The sequence below is a fragment of the Actinia tenebrosa genome, unplaced genomic scaffold (genome assembly GCF_029948245.1).
Source record: "Actinia tenebrosa isolate PJP-AT-01 unplaced genomic scaffold, QUT_ActTen_1.0 PGA_scaffold4__44_contigs__length_22323623, whole genome shotgun sequence".
NCBI lineage: Eukaryota > Metazoa > Cnidaria > Anthozoa > Actiniaria > Actiniidae > Actinia > Actinia tenebrosa.
The window spans coordinates 21147643-21169984 of record NW_028292581.1 but is presented as its reverse complement, the minus strand read 5'-3'; the positions used below and the strand labels follow the sequence as shown (position 1 = coordinate 21169984).

At 40.9% G+C, this 22342-nt stretch overlaps 1 protein-coding gene across 1 annotated transcript in view; it reads left to right on the top strand.

The window, feature by feature from the left end:
- LOC116301766 (uncharacterized) overlaps positions 1–22342 on the top strand; it is a 142179-nt gene that overhangs the window by 8405 nt on the left and 111432 nt on the right. Inside the window, exons 4-26 of the mRNA XM_089036878.1 lie at positions 504–705; positions 1055–1267; positions 2174–2511; positions 3261–3492; positions 4072–4293; positions 4872–5090; positions 6103–6645; positions 7209–7421; positions 7900–8303; positions 8946–9108; positions 9450–9998; positions 10858–11180; positions 12434–12665; positions 13460–13782; positions 14574–14805; positions 15945–16276; positions 17200–17431; positions 17831–18018; positions 18222–18591; positions 19012–19331; positions 20135–20366; positions 20869–21197; positions 22088–22322. Coding sequence (XP_088893004.1) covers positions 504–705; positions 1055–1267; positions 2174–2511; positions 3261–3492; positions 4072–4293; positions 4872–5090; positions 6103–6645; positions 7209–7421; positions 7900–8303; positions 8946–9108; positions 9450–9998; positions 10858–11180; positions 12434–12665; positions 13460–13782; positions 14574–14805; positions 15945–16276; positions 17200–17431; positions 17831–18018; positions 18222–18591; positions 19012–19331; positions 20135–20366; positions 20869–21197; positions 22088–22322 — 6646 coding nt within the window. The remainder of the gene's footprint in view (positions 1–503; positions 706–1054; positions 1268–2173; positions 2512–3260; positions 3493–4071; positions 4294–4871; positions 5091–6102; positions 6646–7208; positions 7422–7899; positions 8304–8945; positions 9109–9449; positions 9999–10857; positions 11181–12433; positions 12666–13459; positions 13783–14573; positions 14806–15944; positions 16277–17199; positions 17432–17830; positions 18019–18221; positions 18592–19011; positions 19332–20134; positions 20367–20868; positions 21198–22087; positions 22323–22342) is intronic.

Sequence of the window (22342 nt, the reverse complement as noted above, 5' to 3'; positions counted from 1 at the left end):
ATACCTTTCATGGTTTTCTTTGTTATTTATTGGGATGTGTTGTTGTCGGATTTAACTCTTAGGGTGCATATTACGTCATCGTCACTATGTTGGTTGAGGATACCAAATCATTCCTCATTAGCTTCTCTTGTTAGATCAACCAACATGGCCACTGTTTAATTGTTATTTATATCTCAAGGGATTTTAAGTTATGGTTTCACCCCAAGAATATATATAATTGAATTTATGATCAGAGGGATTTTTTCTAAACATATGTGCGTGATGAGCAGATTTGCAGAAGCCCTCCTCAATGAGGTGTATCATAAGCCATTTATATTGTTTTTTCTAACATAGGATGATAATTGACAGTTCTATCGAACCCTTGCAGCTTAATTTGGAGGACATAACAATTCTCATGAGCTTAAAATTCTTTTGTTTTTTCCCCCTCCAAATTGAGAGCTTTGACGTCACATATAAGGGGGCTATAGCCATGCACTGATAAATAAAACACTTTTATTTTTCAGATCAATCTATCAGGTAGTGGCTTCAGACTTGGGGCTTCTGTAAGATGGACTGTGCGGGGATTTCCCCCAGGTATAGAGATGCAGGACTACGAGAAGTCCAAGGATGGAACTATAGTATCAGCGAAGTGTGGTGGATGGTGTGGACGCTGTCATCCTTTAGGAGATATGACGGTAGAGCCAATACTCTGCTCTGACAAAAGCGGTAAATGAAACCTAGTTTGGTTTAGAAGAATGAATAGAGTTATTTTACTTGGCCCTTAAAACAAAGTCGTATAATAGGACCTTTGCAGTTAACAGTCACGTGTCTGTACTATTTTTGTTCTTATATTGGATTGGTGATTCTTTTTAGCTACTCGTAAAGAACTGAATGAAACGATGTGTATCCAGTGTGTTACGAAATGCACTTTTATTACGATCTCTCGAAACAGGTTGTAGAAAGTTTGTTTGCAGTCCAGTATATTTCTATCATGGGAATCAAAATATTAATTCATTTGCTCATTCATGCATTTGTTTTCTATGTACTGACTTTCTCCTTTTTTCTCTTCCTCCAGCTGTGTGCGCCCAAGTGACGTGTGAGTTCCATGGCCGCTGTGTCGAGTCATCAGATGGTTCCACCTACAGATGCGTCTGTCCAACCACTTGTCCTCGAGTTAACTACCCTGTATGTGGTAGTGATGGCAAGACCTACGACAACGAGTGCCGTCTTCAAAAGGAATCTTGCGAGAGAAAGATTAGATTAACCACTCGAAGTTCTGGCGCTTGTGGTAAGAAATCAATAGATCCCTTTGCTTTTAGAAAGATAAGCGAACAATCCTCTTTATTTTGAGCGTAATACATGCATCAAGCTCCGCGTTACTTCTCAAAGGACATCCTCAATGGGTCTAAAAGTGGAATCATGCATGGGTTGTTAAAATTGCTATATCTTATTATTTGATTTGGAATTAGCTTAACTATACTTGCTCCTGAATATTTGTGCCTGATAAAGATATACAGTTAAGATATAGCAATTTCTACATCCGATTTTATCTGCGTTTTTGATCGTTTTAGTGTGGAAGACCATGAAAACTCTAACTGGACGCGAAGATTTCGATATGTTTTCGATGAGACGAAATCGGAGCGTGTCGAGAACGCTTTAGTATGGACGTGTCCAAATACGATAGGTTCCCGTTTTCTATTGTCTCCATTCTGGAGAGTTTTCAAATGTATGCGTTCACGATTGTTTTAGTGCGAAGGCCAAAACGCATCAAAAAATAAGCGTTTCAAATAGAATAAGTTGGTTAAAGACATCACTGACGTCGATGGGGTCAAGGTTGCCATAGTGGTAGTACAAATAGACGACTTGCACTAACAGGTCACGCGACTTGCCTTACAACGAGCAGCTGTGTTAAGATGAACAACAGAAATGCAGGTCGTCTATTGTGAGCAGCGTATGTTAGGTTTTTCTTCTCCTTTGATTCGAGGGTTTTCTCCGGTTTCTCCGGCTTTTCTTCCTTCGCAAAACCTAACAAGCTGAATTCGATCTGTAAGTTAGCCAAGTCCTGACTTTAAATTTGATAAGCCCAAAGGTTATTCAATGCTCGATAAGGGTTCATACGTAATCCAAACTGCCCATTGCAAAATCTTATATTCCTTGGTCAATCTTTTCTTACACAGTTTTTGTTTAATCTTAGGTGCACAAAAGCCAGTTCATCTTTTCTTTGCTGTTGACGCACGCGGCATCAACGAAGCACAAAAGCTTCAAGACAGCAAGACCTTCCTGAAAGACCTGTCGAACCGGTTTGAAATTCCTGTCGGCGGGATTTCACATGCCATGATGTACTTTCTACCAAACGGAAGAGCTGTCTTTGAACCTTACATATTTACAGATCATTCACAAATTCCACCATATATAAACATCATGGAGAGTACTAAAGGAAAAGGGACCCTAGATAAAGCCTTGAGGGACTCCGTACCTGACTTACTAAATCGTATTTATAGCGATTATTGGTTGTACGGTAATTACTCCAAGGTATGTTTAATTAACTTGTTGCTAATTTTTCTTGGTGTCTTCATTAATACTGCATCTTGGACTCAGTTAAAATATAATAACAAAATGATTTGTTTAGGAGGAAACGAGCATTCCATTTCATACTAAATCGCTTTAAAATAATCCAGGTTTAAGTTTTCTGGCTGTTGCTCACGGTTTATCGTCGTTTTTGTGTAAATGGAGTATATTCATTTGTTTAAGTGAAGGTCCGTGGAATTTCAATCTGTTTGTTGAAGTGTTGGAAGTCGTTACTTTACTGTTGGTATTTATTAATATTTTGACACTAAAACAAGGCTAACCCTGAGTAAATGAGTCTGTAATCAAAGAATACAGCAGTTTTTTACTAATTCGTCAAAAGCCTATTCTGGTAAAACATGCTCGAATGCATGCATGCGTAGACGTTCAGTTTTACTAGTGTCAGATCCCAGACCCCTTTGTTAATGTCGGAGACCATGAGCATCGCGTGATCTGGAGATGAGTGTAACTTTATTGGGAATTATTTGTATCGCTAAAACAAAATATAGAATACAGAGAAAAGGATATTTCGTGCGGCAGTCATGATGAAGTAACGCAGATTGTCTCATGAAATTATAAACGTTTTATTGTATTGACTTATTATGGCGCCGTGTGATAAAGGTCTATGGTCCACGAGCAATTCCTAAGCTGTCACCATGACAACAGTGTGTAGTTCTTTTTCATGTGATTTTATTTTGTCATCTCTCGATGTTTAGGTTGTTGTCTTGGTGACCGACAGTGAAAGCGTGAACGACCCGCAGAGTTTACGGGATATTGCACAGCCGCTCGAAAGCGCAGGAATCAAAGTCGTCCCCGTAGTCATTGGTGACAGGAATGCTGTGGCGAAAATTAGAAACTTGGCTGCGGGGAATGAGTTCATCGTTCCTGTTGGGTCGTCTGACCGACTCACAGATAATATACCCAGAACTGTGCAGGCTATCCTTCGAGGTAAGGCTATAGAAGTTTCGATTAGTGGAATGCATTATTGCGGTGAACGCGGCGCGCACAGCATTAGAGGACAAAATGACCGGCCCTAAGCATTTTTGGAGCTTGAAAGAACGAAGCAAACGTGGCGGTAAGGGATGAGGGCAAAACAATGTTCATCTCACGGGACCCGATTTAGGGAGGAGGGATGGTGTTACCCGTTACCCACCGGCTCTGGAAGTGAAATCTTAGATGTTGTCCCCAAATATCTCCAAAACTAAAAGCCAAATCACAGAAATGAATGGACTGTCTGTCTGCATGTATGCAAAAAAAAAACATATTTGTGTATAGAAATTGCCACTACACACCCCCAGTATCAAGCATTTGAACAGATCTCTGAGGGGGGTGGGGGTTTGTACCAATACCCACCACCTTAATACATGAAATCAGGTCCCTATTTTGGACGATTGTTTTGACCTCGCCCCTAAATGAAAATTGTTTTCATTCTTCATTTCCATATTTCTCCTTCTTTTAGGCACGTATAATATATTTTAGTCAAAAAAGTTGACTTACTGTAGCGTACTTTGTTTTTTGTTGTTGAAGATCTCAACACCTGTAGATGGAATCAGTGTCCTTTCAATGGACGATGCACCGAGAGAGTTGGCCAACCCTCCAGATGTGAGTGCGACAACCAAATCAATCCTGTAACGGATTATGTCTGCGGGACGGATGGGAAAACGTACCGCAATGAAATGGCCTTGAAGACTACAGCATGTAACACGAAGAAAAACATCGTACTATGGCACAAGGGCGCATGCGCTGTTGGTGAGTGGCTTGTTTAGATATTTATTAGTAGGCTGAGTTTGTTAGGTCTTTCCCTTGATTCGAGGGTTTTTCTTCGGATTCTCCGGTTTACCTTCCTCCACAAACCTAACGAGCTAAATTCCATACCCTAACTTTGGTCAGCCCAGAGGTTGTTTGAGGACTCGATCTGTGAGTTAGCCTTGCCCTGACTTAGATAAGGCCAGAGGTTGTTTCAGGGCTCGATCTGTGAGTTAGCGATGCCCTGACTTTGATCAGCACAGAGGTTGTTTCAGGGTTCGATCTGTGAGTTAGCCATGCCCTAACTAAGATTCTCCCAGAGGTTTTTTTTTAGACCTTTTCTTCCTTATTCCCATTACCTTTTACCAATTTTCTTCTTGATGTTTTAATATAACACTTTGAAATTTCAAAAAGTTTTTGAGATGAGAAGAAGATAAATATTATTTCTCGGCGCCCATCACCTGAATCAATAAGGCGAGTCCATATTCGGGACATTTGATTTTAACTTGCTCAAAACGTTCGTGGAAAACTCCTATCTCTATTTTTAAATGTGCTGTTATTTTTTCTCTGTCTCATCACAGAAGCTACTTGTGAGCGCCAGGTTTGTCGTTATTACTCGTATTGCACTGTGGGTCGTAATGGTGCGGTATGTGTGTGTCCCGATCCTTCAACGTGCAGTCCCGTGAAATCCCGCGTGTGCGGGACAGATGGAATCACGTACGATAATGCATGCAGATTAAGAGCAGAAACATGCAGACGATACCAAAATGTGGTGGTACTACACTCTGGATATTGCATACGTAAGTAGATAACATGCCGAACACATGGAATCATTTTTATTTTCATGGAATCATTTGGTTTTGAACTCCTAGGAAGTCAAGAGAAAATAGTCAAGAAATCAAACCAGTAGAGTGACCACAGTAAATCCGTGAAACTTTAGTAATACTAAATAGCATAATTTCATGCAAATTCCATTGTTTTCTATTGTTTAACTAACACTATTTTGTACTATTTAGTAATTAGTGTTTCACGGATTAATTGTTTGCACTCTAGTACGAAAAGCTGACCAAATAGACCTATCTCGAATTCGCTTGACTGACCACGAAGCAATGGTTTGAAGTCGAGACTGAACTTGATTCTTTTATTCATCAAGTTCAACCTCGACTTCAAACCATTGTTTCGTGACCAGTCAAGCGAATTCGGGATAGGTCTATTGTAGCAAGATATTGCTAATTGAAAACTTTGTAACGACATCTCTCGTTTTCTCACTGGACTCAGAAGATGACTTCCGCACAGGTTGTCGAAGCGTCAGTTACAATAAACAACGGTTTTTCTCAAGACTACACTCACCCGGACGATCACCTTTCACAACAATCATTAAAAAATTAGGGGTTCAAACCTTAAATATTGCGATATAAAAAAAACTGGATTTGTGCTCCCTAATAATCGTCGTAACATGCATCGGTCTGAAATGCACTGCACAGGTGTCCGAATTTCCTCGAGTAGCTCCAAGTCGAGGTTGATGTGTTTATATATTTACTGTCTTTCATCAAGTCCAACCTGGACTTGGAGCCATTGTCTCGTGGTCACTGAAGTTTTTAGTTTGTATTTTGAAAAAAGAAAATGGAGATTAGCATTAGAAATCGTGTCCAACGATAACGTTAGCTTTCGCCTTCGCTCTTCGTTCCAAGTCGCGCAGTTGGCATAGCCTCGATAAATCTTTACGAATTGTACAACGCTTTCCATGTTTTGTTCCTATCTTTCCGTGTTTACTAAAGTTTACCTTTTTTATTGTATATCTCTCTCTACCAGAGCAACCTATGGATTTGATCTTTGCATTCGGTGGATCTGGTGCCATTTCACAGGACACTTTCAATCGTCAAAAGGAATACATCAAATCATTTATCGACAGCTACGGCACATCACACGCTGGTATCCGAATAGCCCTGGTGAACTATGGCACGCAACAGATCCTCACTCGCTTTAACAACTTCAATGGCGATAATATCAAGAGAATAGTCGACAACGCAGTACTCAGGATGGGAGGGACAGTAGATAGTGCGTTCCGTCGTTCTTTATTACTGTTTGTTGATTCAAGGATTGTCAGACCAAATGCAATCAAAGGGTTGGTTATCTTGAGTGGAGATCGCATCTTCGAGAATGGGAACGCTTTGAGATTAACGTCAAATCCTCTAAGGAACAGTGGGGTGAAGGTGATTTCTATTGGCGTTGGAAGTAATCCCGACAAATTGGTTCCAAGGGAGTTTGCTTCTGGGGAAGAGTTTATCTTTACGTTTGATAAGACGAAAGAACTGTCTGCTGTTGTGCCTGGGTCGTACATTTCTCTCATGAAAGGTTAGGCAGGGGACTTATTAAATGCATAAAAACAAATAATATTGAGATATAGTATTGATAGTACGAACTCACTTTTATCAAGTACAAGTATTATCATCACTAAGAGCAAGACCTTGATCCCCAGTATATTTCCTAAACATCTACATCACGAATTATCTTCATCATCGTCGTCATCGTGTCACCAACATTATCATCATTATGATCGTTATCATTGATGTTGATAACGCCAACGATGATGTGCTGTTGATGATACTTTATGTTGATGAGGATGTTGGTAATGATGATGTCGATGGTGATGCGGATGATGATGATGATGTTGATGCTAATGTTAATGATAATGATAAAGACGATGATAAAGATGATGATAAAGATGATATCATCATCAATGTCAACAAAATTATCATCAACATCAACATCATTATCATAATCATAGTCACCACTACCATCATCATCAACATCACGTACCATTTCTATGGTCATCATCATCATCAACTCACTAGCGTCAACAAACCCTAGAATCTTCGATGCTCAGCTCATAGTACTGATATGTTGATATCTTTCAGACCCGTGCAAGAAAGTGACCTGTCGACACTATGGTCGTTGTGTTTGGTACTATGATGGTCGCACCAAGTGTCAGTGTCGTGATCAGTGTCCCCGTGTCGATGAGCCCGTGTGTGGTAGTGACGGACAGGACTATCCTAACCGATGTCTGCTCGAGTCCGGTGCTTGTAAGAAGAAGAGGGATGTTAAAATGTGGAACAAGGGGCGCTGTGGAGGTATGGATTTTTGTCGTGGTCTGCATGTATGCACTTAGCATTTCAAAAAGCCTGTAAGGGTTTAAGTAGATAGGCGATGACAAGTAGTCTTGTTTCTTCTTCTTACTCTCGTCAAGAACGCAGAAGTTAGTTTACAGTCGACGAAGCCATTTTAAACTGCTACCTTGATTATTGTGCTCAATTCCCAAGCGAATATTTATCTCGACTTGAGGGCTGTGTGTCATGCTTTGTCCTCACTGTCTAGCGACACCAGCATAACATAAGCAAAATGAGCATAAGAATCAAAACGTTCCGTTCTTATGCTTATGCTTATGTCACTGAATTTCACAGTGTGTACGTTTACTTTTATGCTTGTGATTATGTCTCTAGTGAGGACCAGGCTTTAGTGTATTCAGCGTTCCATTGACTTATACTTTTATCATATTCTCTTCTCTTCTGCCTTTTCTTTTGACTTATATCTTCTTTATCCTGTCACCAGCTTGCTCCAGACCCATGGACGTCGGTGTCATCCTCGCCTCTTCACGCAGCATCGGTTGGTCAAACTACCAATACATCAAACAAGAACTTGCCAACCTCATCGAATACTTTAACATCTCCCACAGTGACACAAGATTCGGCTTCATTCATTACAATGAACAACCCTTCCTCGATTTCACCTTCAATAACCCAGCCAATACCGCGGCTGGAAAACTTAAAAGGAAGATCTTCAACATCCCGTATTCTCCAGGTTTACCAAGGACAGACATCGCCCTGGCCGAGGCTTCAAAGGCACTGTTTCGTGCTAAAGGAGGAGCGAGGAAAAATGTCCCAAAAGTGTTGCTGATTGTTACTGATACTGACGCAGGGTCACAACCGTATTCTAAGGTCCTTGAACAGCTCAAGGTAATTATTCCTTTAACTTATTCTGTTTGTAAATGAAGTGCGCGGAATTTTTCTTGTATATCATTATGGCCTAGTGGTAGTGCACTCGCCTCTCACTTCCGGGTTCTTGGGTTGGATTCCTTGACTCGGAATATCACGTGAGTAAAGTTTGTTAAGTTTTTCCCTAGGTTGATTCGAGTTTTTTTCTCCGGTTTTCCTCTGTCCGAGAAATCTATCACGCTAAAGTCCAGGGCTCGAAATAGCCGCCTACCATTGGCCAAATGACAGGACAAATTTCAGGTTTGCCAGGCGAAAATGAGGATGCACTGACAAGTGAATGATGAAATGGCATGCAAAATTTACTGGAATGACCTCCTTTTACCATGCTCCTTTACTATGGCAGGCTGCAAAAAGTTTTCTATTTCGAGCCCTGAAGTCGATCTGTGAATTACGCATGATCTGACTTAGATCAGCCCAGAAGTTGGTTCTCGGTATGGATAACAAACTCAACCTCTACTCTAAAATCTGTATTCTAACAAACCCGATACTGTATCAAGAAAAGAGAGGCGACTGCATGCTTTACCCCAATACCACCCTTGATTCCCTCGATTTATCCCTTGTCCAACAGTTCCGTGTAATGTTGAATTTGTTTTTTTATTCCAGGACCAGCAAGTCACGCCTATTGTTGTTGGTCTTGGTCGTAGAATATCCAACAAAGAACTAAGTGAATTGTCATTGAATAAAAACAGAAATGTATTGAGAATATTATCTTACTCTGGTCAGCCGAGTAAAATGCGAAGCCTTGCGCACATCCTGTGTGAAGAAGGTAATACATGTATACTGTCTGTCTGTCTGTCTGTCTGTCTGTCTGTCTGTCTGTCTGTCTGTCTGTCTGTCTGTCTGTCTATCTGTCTGCCCATAATTTCTTTATTGTTTACTTTTCAAAGATGGTCCAGTATATCTAATTGTTATTGAACTGATGTAAATACATTCTAAGTGAATTTTGTTTGCTCATCTGTCTGTCTTGCGTTGAACTGCCAGTTTTTGTCTGTCTCCTTGTCTTTATTTTTACACTCTGTCCTCCGTCATTATTTGTCTTTAAAGCATCATAGTTAGCATTGGCCCCCACTTTTAACATTACACTAACTGATTCATTATTGTATCTAGGTGTTTCCAAAGATCCTGTCAACCTTGCATTCGCTATCAACGCCAATGGCCGATACGCATCGGACTCATTCAACCGCATGACAGACATTGTGGGCTCAATAATCGATTCGTACGGCAGCCGTAAACTACACTACGGACTCATTGTCTACGGGAACACTGCTCGTACCGTCATCCGTTTCGGCGACAGCTTTGCTTCTGATGAAAGATTAAGGAACTCGGTAAAGCAGCTTCGAGGTAGCGGACAAGGAGCAAACCTCGCCTCAGGCCTCCTCGAGGCTAATCGTCTCTTCAGTGGTCCTCGAGCCAAGGGTAGTGACGTCCTTGTAGTAATTACTGATAGCCAATCACAAAGCAGCAGAGACGACGTTGAAAGGGCTTCCAGGGACCTTCAGAAACGGGGTGTCAGAATCGTGACGGTTGTCATGGGAACAGAGGTGGATCCGGAAGGTGTGAGGCCACTTTCTCCTCACTTTAACAACACTGTGGTGGATAAGGGGGATGAAAGCCCTAAACAAGTTGGCGATAAAGTGATAAAACACGCAACTAAAGGTTTGCTTATTTTTTTTATTTACCATTGATTTGAGTATTACCCAATCACGTACCCAGAGCCTATATTTCTTACTGCGCATGCTCGAAGAAATACCCCTTTTTTTTAGTCGGGCATAATCAATCTCGTACCCAAAGCCCTTATTCGTTACTGAGCATGCTCGAAGAAATACCCCTTTTTTTTAGTCGGGCATAATCAATCTCGTACCCAAAGCCCTTATTTGTTACTGCGCATGCTCGACGAAATACCCATTTTTTCAGTCGGGCATAATCAATCTTGTACCCAAAGCCCTTATTTGTTGCTGCGCATGTCTGGCTAAGAAAATAGACATGGGCAATGATGTGCAACTCTGATAATCGAGTGAGGTGCCATCGGTCGAGGGGTGAATAAAGGGGTGTCGAGAAGTATAGCTGTCATGGGCGTGGTAATGGTAAAGGTTAAAGCAGCAGCCATAGGCGTGAAAAGTGTCTTGTTTTAGTTTGGAACAATGGACAGCACAATGAGAGGTGTAGGGTCTAGGTAGTGGTCGCGGTAACAAATAAGGAATCTGGGTACGAGATTAATTATTATCCGACACTGGCCTCCCACTGAATGTGCTTTGATGGGGAAAAAAAACAAGAAAAACAACAACAACAACAACAACAACAAAACAAAAAAGAAAACAAAAAAAACAAAAAAACAAAACAAAAAAACAAACAAACAAACAAACAAAAAGCAAAAAACAACAACAACAACAAAACAACAACAAAACAACAACAAAACAACAACAGCAACAACAACAAAAACCACACAAAAAAAACAACAAAAAAACAAAACAAAACAAATGTATCATTTAATTTGTTTGTTTTCTATTAACTACAGATTCAAAAGTACCCATGGTTGATATAGTCTTCGCTCTCAGTGCTACAGCAGCAGAATCAAGTGCAAACTTCAAGCAAATGAAGGCAGTTTTTAATTCCATCATTGACCGTTACGGGCGAGGCCGTATTCTGTACAGTGTGGTGGTTTATGGCCGCGACTCGCAGACTTTGGTTAAGTTTAACGATCAGTTTTTAACTGACGAGCGACTCAAGCAGTTCATCAGGACCCTTGTGCCCAAAACCGGTGGTTCTGACGTGAACAAGGCGTTTGAGGAAGGCAAAAGACTGTTTGAAAGTGAAGGAGCAAGATCTGACGCTCAGAAGGTTTGTGGAAGATGAAAGACTAGCTTAGTATTATATTTTAGTCTTAATCTACTAATGGTCTATCACAAATCCTGTGCTGTGATTGGCTGAACTACTAGTAATATATTAATTAGTGATAGACCACACGAAGCGAAAAGTGCCGGTTTTGAAAACAAAAACATATTGGCTTACTCGTATTTTCGACCTAAATTCCATTTATTTATCCGTTTATTTCAGCGTTAACTAGGGTTAGACTAAAAATATTTTTTTAACCATGCATTGGCAAGCATGGGTGGCGTAGCGGTGGGAGCGCTCACCTCTTACCAATGCGACTCGCGTTCGACCCATGTTCGACCCATGTTCGACCCGTGTTCGACCCGTGTTCGACCCGTGTTCGACCCGTGTTCGACCCGTGTTCGACCCGTGTTCGACCCGTGTTCGACCCGTGTTCGACCCGTGTTCGACCCGTGTTCGACCCGTGTTCGATAGAGTTGTTTGCTGGTTCTCTCCTGTGGTTTAAGGGTTTTACTTCGGGTTCTCCGGCCTTTCTCCTTCTGCAAAAATCAACTTTTAAATTCTGATTCGATCTAGAAAGGACCTGGATGAAAATTACTCTGTGCAAATAATGCTTATCCTATCGAATTGTGTAGTTTTTAAAAATACATACTCAGTTATACAATGGTTTTGAGTGACATTCCATGGAATATCCCACGGGCGACGTGTATTTGAAATCCAGTATACACAAGAGCCAAGTGCCAAGTGGGATATTTCATGGTTTGTCACATGAAAGCATTGTTCAACTATTTTATCCCACACCATTGGAAATACCCAGGCATTTAGTCATGACATTAAAAAAAGGTGCAATGCCTTATGAGAAGAAAGGGTGGAATACCGCCGCATACACGACTATTTTCCTGCATTCCAATTGGCTGTATTTTCGATGCTGTTGGATTAAACATTTGACGTCAGAAATGAGAGGTGATTTTTTGCAGTGACGTCCAAGCGTTGTATTAAAAGTTACAAGTCTAAGACTAAGCTCTAACGTCGAATTTCACATGAGCCGAACCTAAGGACATCAAAGAAGGCCGCCTTGTTATTCATTGTTTCAATTAGGTTCGGTTCAAACGTCGAACTTTACATGAGCCGTACGCATTTAAAACAATGGATAACGAGGCGGTCTTCTTTGATATAATTAGGTTCGGCTCATCTGAAGTTCGACGTTTATATTCGGCCTAATATTAATTTAACATTAAATATCAATATTTTTATCTCAGGTATTTGTGGTATTCACGGACAGACGATCCACCAGTGATGACCATCAGGCCCAGTCTTCTGCGAAAGATCTAAGAAAAAGCAACATAAAGATCATAACAGTTGCCCTTGGTAACGACGCAGACGAGCAGGAGCTTGGTAACTACGCCACTAATGAAGACCATCGCATGAGAGCCAAGAACTCTGAAGATCCACTAGGACTGGGGATCAAGATCATGGAACTGGCATTCAAAAGTGAGCCCATTATTGTTGATTAAACGTCGCCTTTCTGCTTGATCCACAGGGAAACGATTAAGAAACGTAATACACAGACACTCCCTCTCCGTGCTTCCCCCTAGGGGTGAGGAGTGAGAAGCGGCTGTACACAGGCTAGGTTCAATCTGTGAGTTAGCTGTTCCCTGACTTAAATCAGCGCAGATGTTGTTTCAAGAGTCGATCTCTGATGGGGTGTGGATGGGGGTACCCGATTGTCAGCTAACTACTAATTTTTAGGTCAATTGTCAGTTAACTTTAACTTTAACTTTTTCAGTTAATTTTACGAGCGCTGACTATAACATTAACCAAAGTAATGAAGTATAAGTTAATGTTAACTACAAGTTATTTGTTGGTTTACTACTAATTCTTTAGGTCAATAGTCCCTTTCACAGTTCCCTGCGCCATCTTGAAAGGTAGCCGTGCCTTTGCATCGAAGCGAGACGAACGGTGAGCTTGCAATGATAGAGACCTTTTTTAACACCTTGGACAATTATTCACATGTATCTATCATTGCAAGTTCACCGTTCGTCTCGCTTCGATGCAAAGGCACAGCTACCTTTCAAGATGGCGCAGGGAACTGTGAAGGGGACTATTGTCAGTTAACTGTTAAACCCCATCCATGCCCTCCTATGAGTTATTTGTTCGTTCCCTGACTTAGATCAGCCCAGAGTTTGTTCCAGGGTATTGCTAAAATTTGAAAGTTTCGAAAATATGGTTATTCTGAACGAATACTCCAAGATTTAAAATTTGGATTTTGACTTCTGTTTTCTCAGGAGTTCCAAAGGTACCTCTGTTAGATCTTGCATTTGCCATCAGCGCATCTGCAGTCAAAGCAGATCCGAATTTCTATTTGATAAAACAAACGTTGAATCACATCGTGAAGACATATGGCATCGATAACATTCGCTACAGTATCATCACCTTTGGGTCAACACCTTCAGTACTCGTGACCTTCAACGACACATTCCCGAACCCCCTCGCGTTACGAAGGATTATCGATTCAAGTAGAAGACAATACGATAGGCCTTCACTGCATCGAACGCTGGACGCTGCGAGGAGACTGTTTGATGAAAATGCGCGACTTAATGCACGCAAGGTATTCATTCATCATAATCATTATTAGTAATGACTATTAATAATCAATAATGATTTACACGGTACGAATTTTTCTCACAACTGTTGAGCAAAGCATACTGACGACACGAACTGTTTCGTAAAAATCAACCGTACGATTTGTTTACGATTGTAAATAGAAGCAAAAACTAGGTGTAAGCATGTTGTTTCAGTGTGCGACAAATGTGTGATGAAAAATCATACCGTGTAAATCGGCCTTAAGATGAAAGTTTTACTGCTATTGTTAGTACACTCTACGCATATCGAGGGTTGAATCCAGTGTCCTTCATTACCATAGCCGACTAAAGCGTGAGCCTATTCCAGCTACATGTCATATCCACCTCATCCTTATATAATCAATCTGTTATTTGACTTGTGTTAGCACTTATCCACTGAAAGCACTTCTAAATGCACAGGGAGCCCAAAATAGATTACAGTACTAGGCGGAAATAAAATCTGGAAAACATATCATTCCATAATTCTCAGTGCCGGAAATAAAACATGAAATTAACCTAACAATAGATACCCCACAATCCTTTGCATCTTTGCACATATTAGTTCCAACAACATCAAGATTGTGCATAACCCGCCCATTCAATCCTAGGAATGATGTGGTGTGCGATGCCTGCGGTGCGCATGGGTATACCGCTGTCCACTCTTGTGGGCAGCAGCCATTTTTTCGGCTGCTACATATCTCATATGTCTTTAGTGCATTGTAGGCACTGAGAATATAGTACTATTGTAAATGTATCGGAGAAACTTTATTCCTTGCAGGTCCTGGTCATAATTGCTGATAAAGGCTCCTCAAGTAGTGACTTTGACATCAGGACCTCATTCAACAGGATTAAGGATGCTGATATACGAGTGATTCCAGTACCTCTTGGAGCAGAGGCTGATAAGAACCAGATGCTAAAAACAACGCAAAGCCCTTCTAGTTTGATTGAAGCCAAGGAGACGGAACAACCTGACATTCTTGGTGACAGGATCATGGGAAAAGTACTAGCAGGTAAGTTTGTAGCTGTACCTTTAGATAAGTCTAATTGTTTAAATGACACTGAAGAGTGCATAGCGGGAGTCCTAGACTAGAGTGATGGGTGGAAGGAGGAGCGAGCGTTTTGGCGCGAAAATGCTTGCCAAATCCAGCAACAGCAACAACGACGATGATGGTGATTATGATTGTGGCCCAGGATCTCCACAAATGACCTTTTATTCACGAACAACTTGTCTAACAAATCCATAAAAACTAAAAATGGCCGCTCTCTCTCTCCACACACCAGGCTTCTTTCCTGTCTCTCACGGCCTGTGTCTACCACAGGCCCACATGACAACGACGACGACGATGATGAGTATGATGATGATGATGATGATGAGGTTGTTGATGATGATGATGATGGTGGTGGTGGTGATGGTGTTGATGATGATGATGATAATGATAATGTGGATGATGATGATGATGATGATGATGATGATGATGAGGATGATAAATGATGATGGTAGTGAAAATGATTGATGATGATGATGATGATAATGTTGATGATGTTTACCCATTTAAATCACGTGTCATTCCTTAGAGTATCATTTCTCTGTTCAACATTTGGCATGAGAAGGTACACAAATATGGATTCCACTCAACAATTACACGTGGTCTTTAAGAGGTACACTGAATCGAAATATGGCGACCATTTTGAATAACTATTGTTCTGCACTGGCTAGCGCCTGATTAGCCTCGTGTTCAGGGGGTCAGTCGCTTGTTAGTGCATAACAATAGTTATTCAAAATGGTCACATTTTTGATTCGGTGTATTAAGTAAAGTATAAAGCTTAAAGACCTTTATTGTATGTAAACGCCTTTATTTCTCAAGTGACACGGCTTTCTTTGTTATTCACAAGGCTTTATTTTTGTTATAACCCTCATTATAAATGCGAGGTCAATATATAGTCAGATATTAACCCGGATAATAACTATATATAGAGGTTTCGCATTTATAATGAGCAACATTTGATAGAAAACCTTCTCAATTGATAAATAGAATACTTAATTACCTCGAACGTCGGCAATAAGCCTATACATGTATATGGCTTACTGCCTCCGTTCTCGGTAATTAACTCTTACTAATAAAGGAATAATGGATCCGTTTTCTTTAAGGTCCAGCTGCTCTACCCATGAAGGCTTTAGATATCGTATTCGGATTAAACGCAGGAAGCACCGACCCTGACACTACCTACCAGCTGATGAAATCAACCATCAAATCTATTATCGATGATTATGGCATCGGTAAAATAGACTATAGTGTCTTTACGTACGGTTCTAGTGCAACCACTGCCATCAGGTTCAGAGAGACGTTTCCTAGTGCTAGTGACATTAAAGGGTTTATCGAGACCATCCCTAGAAGTCGTGGACAGCCTGCTTTAGACGAAGCCATGAGACATGCTAAGAATTTATTTGATGGTTCTGACGTCAGAGCACATTCTACCAAGGTAGTTATCGCTTTTTATAAAATAACTGCTATGAATCTTGTATTCTTATTGGTTGGGAGCTCGTGGTTTATGAGAGCACACAGCACGCACGCGCCCTTGTATTTTATAAAAGAAGTAAAAAACATGCTCACAGTGCTGTGTGGAGTTATAAAGCACTTGGGGATTGGCAGAATACTCGAGAAGTGTCCAGAAGCACTCCGCTACGTGTCGTGCTTCTTCAAACACTTCTCTCGTGTTATGCCTATCCGTGCTTTATGATTGCACACAGCACGCGCGCGCGTTTTCTGTTTCTTCAATAGACCCCCTGTAGTATATCAGAATGCAGCTTCAATTGGAGGACATAACAATAGGTTCTAATTCTCAGGAGATTGAAATTCTTTTGTATTGTCCTCCAAAGTGGGCTGCTTTGACGTCAAATGCAAAGGGGTCTATTGATTATGTATGAAGAAGTTTTTGTGTTTGTGAAAGATCACGGTATGTATTGCCCACGGTCACGGTACAGTATTGACAGCATTTAGCTAGTGAACGTGATGTTATTGGTAATCCAATCTAAGGGCGGATCCAGGGGGGGAAAGGGGGGCTGAAGCCCCCCTTCAGCAGAAAAAAAAAACGATGCTTTTTTATATTGTTTTCCGTTGTGTTGACGGAAGAAACTCAATTAGACCCCCCCCTTGGATCCGCCCTTGCAATCAGAATGCATAGGTATGACATTAGTGTGCCGCATATTTTTCACCATCACGAGATCTAGGAATTCTTATTTCAAACATTATGTATGTTATTTCATACACCCTATCTCATTGACTTGCGATTTTTCTTCTCTTTCGCGACAAGACGCAGAAACAGCAGGAATTTAATACAAGAAAGCACACTGACAGCAAGTCAGAGATTATAATATACATTTGATTACTATTTCTATATCAAAGGTGCTAGTCATTATGAGTGACAAGAGATCTGGGGTGAGAAAAGAGAACATCCGGTCAGCAGCTAAGCCCTTGGAACAAGATGGCATACATGTTATCCCTGTTGCTATTGGTAACGAGGCTGACGCTACTGAGCTTGGTGTTATTACGTCGAACCCGAAGAAAGTCATCACGAGTCCAAAGACCAAGGATCCTAAAACCCTTGGCAAGGAAATTATGGACAGAATATTTAAGGGTAAGATGGGCAGAAAGTTTCAGGGGAGGGAAGGAAAAAGAGAGGAGAGGAGAGGAGAAGGCCAAATAATAATAAAGGAATAAGGAATAATAAAGGAGGAAATCATGGACAAACTTTTTTTACGGGTAAAAGAAATAAAAAAATAAAAAAACGGTCACGATTTAGCAAGGGAAGGGAAGGGAAGGGAAAAGGTGAGGCGGGGCGGAAATATGTAATCGTGGAGAATCAATTGTGGATATCAAAATGATGCGACACGCGAAGAATATAATGCAGACTAAAAGTTTAATGTTTGTGGGTAGAGTCGTAGAGGTTTGGAAGCATGACCGTGGTTTTTTTTCTGGCGTCAAAAACCAGTTGGGCGACGTCTATATTAAGCTTCTTATTTTCTTTTTTATCTAGATACTACGAAGAGTCTCCCCGAGATCGATCTGGCTTTCTCCATCAGTATTGCCTCACCAAATGCAGAATCGACATTCACGAACATGAAAGAGACAATCAAGTGGATTATAGACAATTATGGCACCGATAAGATACATTATAGTGTTATTATTTATGGCGCAAGAGTCATTGAATTTAGAGACATCGAGGTAAGGATAAACAGTGCGATAATCTTTGGGATCCATATGTAGAGTTTACTTTTTTCCTTGTAACTTCGTACTGTGTACGTACTGTAAGTCAGTACATTGTTTCCCACTCATACGAAAACCGCTCTATTTAAAGAAGTTCTAATTGTTTTAATCCTGAATCAATTCATTGGTAATAATGTTGGTGTCAAACTTTGCTCTCTCAGAATTTCCCAAGCGTGACAGCTTTAAAGAGTTTCATCGACAGAATGTCACGGAGGACGATCGCCACACCACTGAACACCGCCCTCCAAGCAGGAATCGACGCATTCAATTCTCCCGATGCTCGACCCAGTGCACGGAAGATTTTGGTTGTGATCATGGACCATAGTGCTGGGGCGAGTGTCGAGGAGGTCACCAGTGCTGCGCGACCTCTGGAGGCTAAAGGAATCAAGGTGATACCAGTTGCCCTTGGCAACGATGCTGAACCAAATATCATGACTAGTAGTACTCCTAATAGGGATAATCTCATCACTTCGCCTAAGAACGAGAACCATGTTGTTCTTGGTAAGAAGATCATGGAAAAGGTCTTGAAAGGTAAAATTAAATTTTCTCTCAGTTGTATTCTCCTTCCTTCACCTTTATTCACCAAGCTCCTTCTTTCCTTCCGTTTTCGTTTCGTTCGATTTTCTGGCTTGACATTTTGAGAAACATTGAATAGACCTCTTCGGTTTGGGCGTAATGTTGCCTGATTTCAGACCACGTGTCATTCCCTTGAGAATAAGATTCTTTGCTTGAGCTGCATCCATATTCATGTGTCTTCTCATGTGCAACCTTTAAAAAATGAAAGTATACTCTAGGGAATGACACGTGGTCTGAAATGGGGAAACTGAAGCCCAAGCTTAAAGGGCCTATTGTATGCTAATTAAGATGACATATTTCTTTTGTTCTCATTAACTGTTTTAACATAAAATAAATTTAAAATAATTTTGAGAAATTCTCTATCATTTTTGTTAGATAAAATACCAAAGATTGACCTCGCATTCGCTATAAGCGCAGCGACGACCGATGCAGATAGTACCTTCCGTCTAATGCAAGACACCATCAAATCTGTAGTCACCAAGTACGGTGCCAGGGACGTTCAGTACAGTATCATCATATTTGGCTCTGTGCCTGTCGTTCAACTTCGTTTCGGATCATTTGTTGGGGACAGCAGCCGACTAAAGAGATTTGTGGATAACATACCAAGACAACGAGGTATTCCTGCTTTGGACAAGGCGCTGCAGAAAGGGCAGGAAGTGTTCAAAGATCCAGGTGCCAGAAAGGATGCCAAAAAGGTGGGCTTATTAGACTTCATCCATGGCGTATTTTCATAATCACGTGACAAGTCTAGTATCTTCCAAAGCGGCTAAAGTAAAAGAATCTTGATTAGGAGAGTGTGTGATCCCTCTCTGCTTTTCGACGAAAATTAAATTAGAATGATATTCACCGACTTAAGCTTCCAAAGGTCTTGTACATGTATATATTTCCATCAGTCAAAGACTCCCTGAGTTTGGGATTATTTTGATTGAAGGTAGTCAAAAGTACGTATGCGGGTCGCGTATTTATGAAACTGATGGATCTAGAAGTCAATTTTGGGTTTACAGGCATTCTCAACTGGAATCGATAGACTAAGACGTGGCAGTTACACCTGCTTCAAAAAACGTGGTCGGTTGAAGATCTGTAATCAAAGAGCGGGTAACACGCTGCACAATGTTATATATTTACAGCCGAATCACCTAGTTTCCTTTTAGTTTGGAGTTTGATGAAACATGACATTTGAGTTAAGAATGTGATTTCTCGAATTAAGCCAGAAAAAATGACATAAGAGAACAAAAATTCATTCGCCCATTTCAGATCTCCGACCGACAACGTTTTGTGAAATGAGTTGATGTCAGAATATCTAGCAACTGAAGATAATGAGAAATTTCATTTTGATATGCTCCAACATGGCTTCAATGAAAGAAAGAAAGAAAAAAAAAAGAAAACTGTCGTTTGATTCGTTTTGCTTAATCTTACTGTAAGTGCAGTACGAATATATCACATTTTTCTTTTACAAAATATTTTCTGCCTCAACATACTCGACAATTAATTTCTGTAGGTTTTGGTCGTCATTATTGACAAGAAATCTTTAAGCACCGAAGATGACGTAAGTCGTGAAGCAAAAACATTAGAAAGTGATAAGATCCATGTCATTCCTGTTGCTATTGGTAACGAAGCTGACAGAAACGAACTTGAACAAACAACCGCCGACCGAAATAACTTGATTACGGCTCCGACAAGCGAAGACCCGGATGTACTTGCTGACAAAATTATGGGAATTGCTGTCTCGGGTAAGATTTTTGAATCTCATGTTGGCAGGTTTTAGGATTTCTAGTGTTTGTTAGTTAAACTCCTTTTCAAGGACATCAGTGTGTTAGCAGTGTGGCGCGCTTGTTAAGAAAGGCACGAAAATGTTAGTTTCTTTCAGTTTTCTGTTTCTGCAAACCTTTTTTTAAAAATAGGAACATATTTTGTCTTTTTGGCAACATTTTTTTTAGCAATTTTTGTTCGAAAATTGTTTTGTGATGGAACTTTTGAAAAGACCGTTGCCTTCCTAATTAAGTGTTTCTCTGTAGCCTTTTTGTTGTGTGCAGAAAAATGTTTACGAGTGAGACTTCTTTCCAAGCCCCCTTCTCTTCTTTATCACACAGGGATCCCAAGCGCCAAAGAGACGCATGCGAAGTAACCTAAAAAGGACCCGTTTCTGTTCGTAATTTACAGCATATAAAATGTCTTTATAATAAGGCAGACCAAACTCTTACTAACATCAACTGCATTCTGTTATTATTACAGCGAAAAGCAAGTCCTGTGACGTGGATGTCTTGTTCGCCATCAGTGCCGTCTCACGTGACTCAACAAGAATATTTTCTCTCATGAAAGACTCCATCAATTCCATTATCGACCAATACGGGACAAGTCGTCTACGATACGGTCTCATAGTTTTTGATTCATCAGCGTCCACTAAGTTAGCCTTCTCGAGCCAAGTAGTCGATAAAGATGCGCTCAAACGCCTTATTGACAATACAAGGACAGGTATAAATGGTGGACCCGCCCTGGATCTGGCGTTGATTGAAGCCAAGAAGGTTTTTGATGGATCTGGTGTCAGATCTAATGCTAGAAAGGTTTGTACCAGGAAAGTAGTAACCAAGGGTGGTGTAGCATAAGAAAAATGGCCTCTCACCATTGAGTACTGGGTTTGATTTCTGGACTCGACTTTACATGTCAACAGAGTTTGCGCCGCTTGGTCTCCCTTGATTTGATCGTTTTCTCTGGGTTTTTTAGCTTCCCTCCCTTCGCAAAACCCAAAGCGCTAGTTCTACTCGATTTGTGGATAAGCCGTTTCCTGACTTTGATCAGCCCAGAGGTTGCAGGGTTCGATCTGTGAGTTAGCCATGCTCTGACTTAGATCAGCCCAGAGGTTGTTTCAGGGTTTGATCTGTGAGTTAGTCATGCCCTGACTTAGATCAGCCCAGAGGTTGTTTCAGGGTTCAATCTGTAAGTTAGCCATGCCCTGACTTAGATCAGCCCAGAGGCGGGTTGTTTCAGGGTTTGAACTGTGAGTTAGTCATGCCCTGACTTAGATCAGCCCAGAGGTTGTTTGAGGGTTCAATCTGTAAGTTAGCCATGCCCTGACTTAGATCAGCCCAGAGGTTGTTTCAGGGTTCAATCTGTGAGTTAGCTATGCCCTGACTTAGTTCAACACAGAGGTTGTTTCGGGATTTGGTCTGTGAGTTAGCCGTGCCATGACTTAGTTCAACCCAAAGGTTGTTTCAGGATTTGATCTATGAGTAAGCCATGCCCTGACTTAGATCATCCCAGGGTTTTTTTTTTTAGGGTGGGATCTATGAGTAAGCCATGCCGTGACTTTGACTTGCGCAGATGTTGTTTCAAGGTTCGAGTTTTGAGGACTTGTTTAATATAGGCCTTGACATTTTTTCATTGTAATGTAAGAATCACCGCCATCACCATTTTAATTCATTTATTAATCACAACGATATTTATTTTCATAAAGGTCTTAGTTGTGATGATGGACCATGGTTCTGCACTCGGCCCAAGCGTGATTCGCTCCGCAACTCGACCTTTAGAAGCAGCAAAAGTCGAGATTATAGGCGTTGCCATAGGAGATACAGCAAGCAGGTCCGAGCTCTCGACATCTGTTGTAACATCCAGTACAAATCTTATTAACGTGCCGGGTACCGAGAATGCTGTGAAACTGGGGAGCGAGATAATGACTAGGATTTATCCAGGTATGGTATACCCGTTTAGC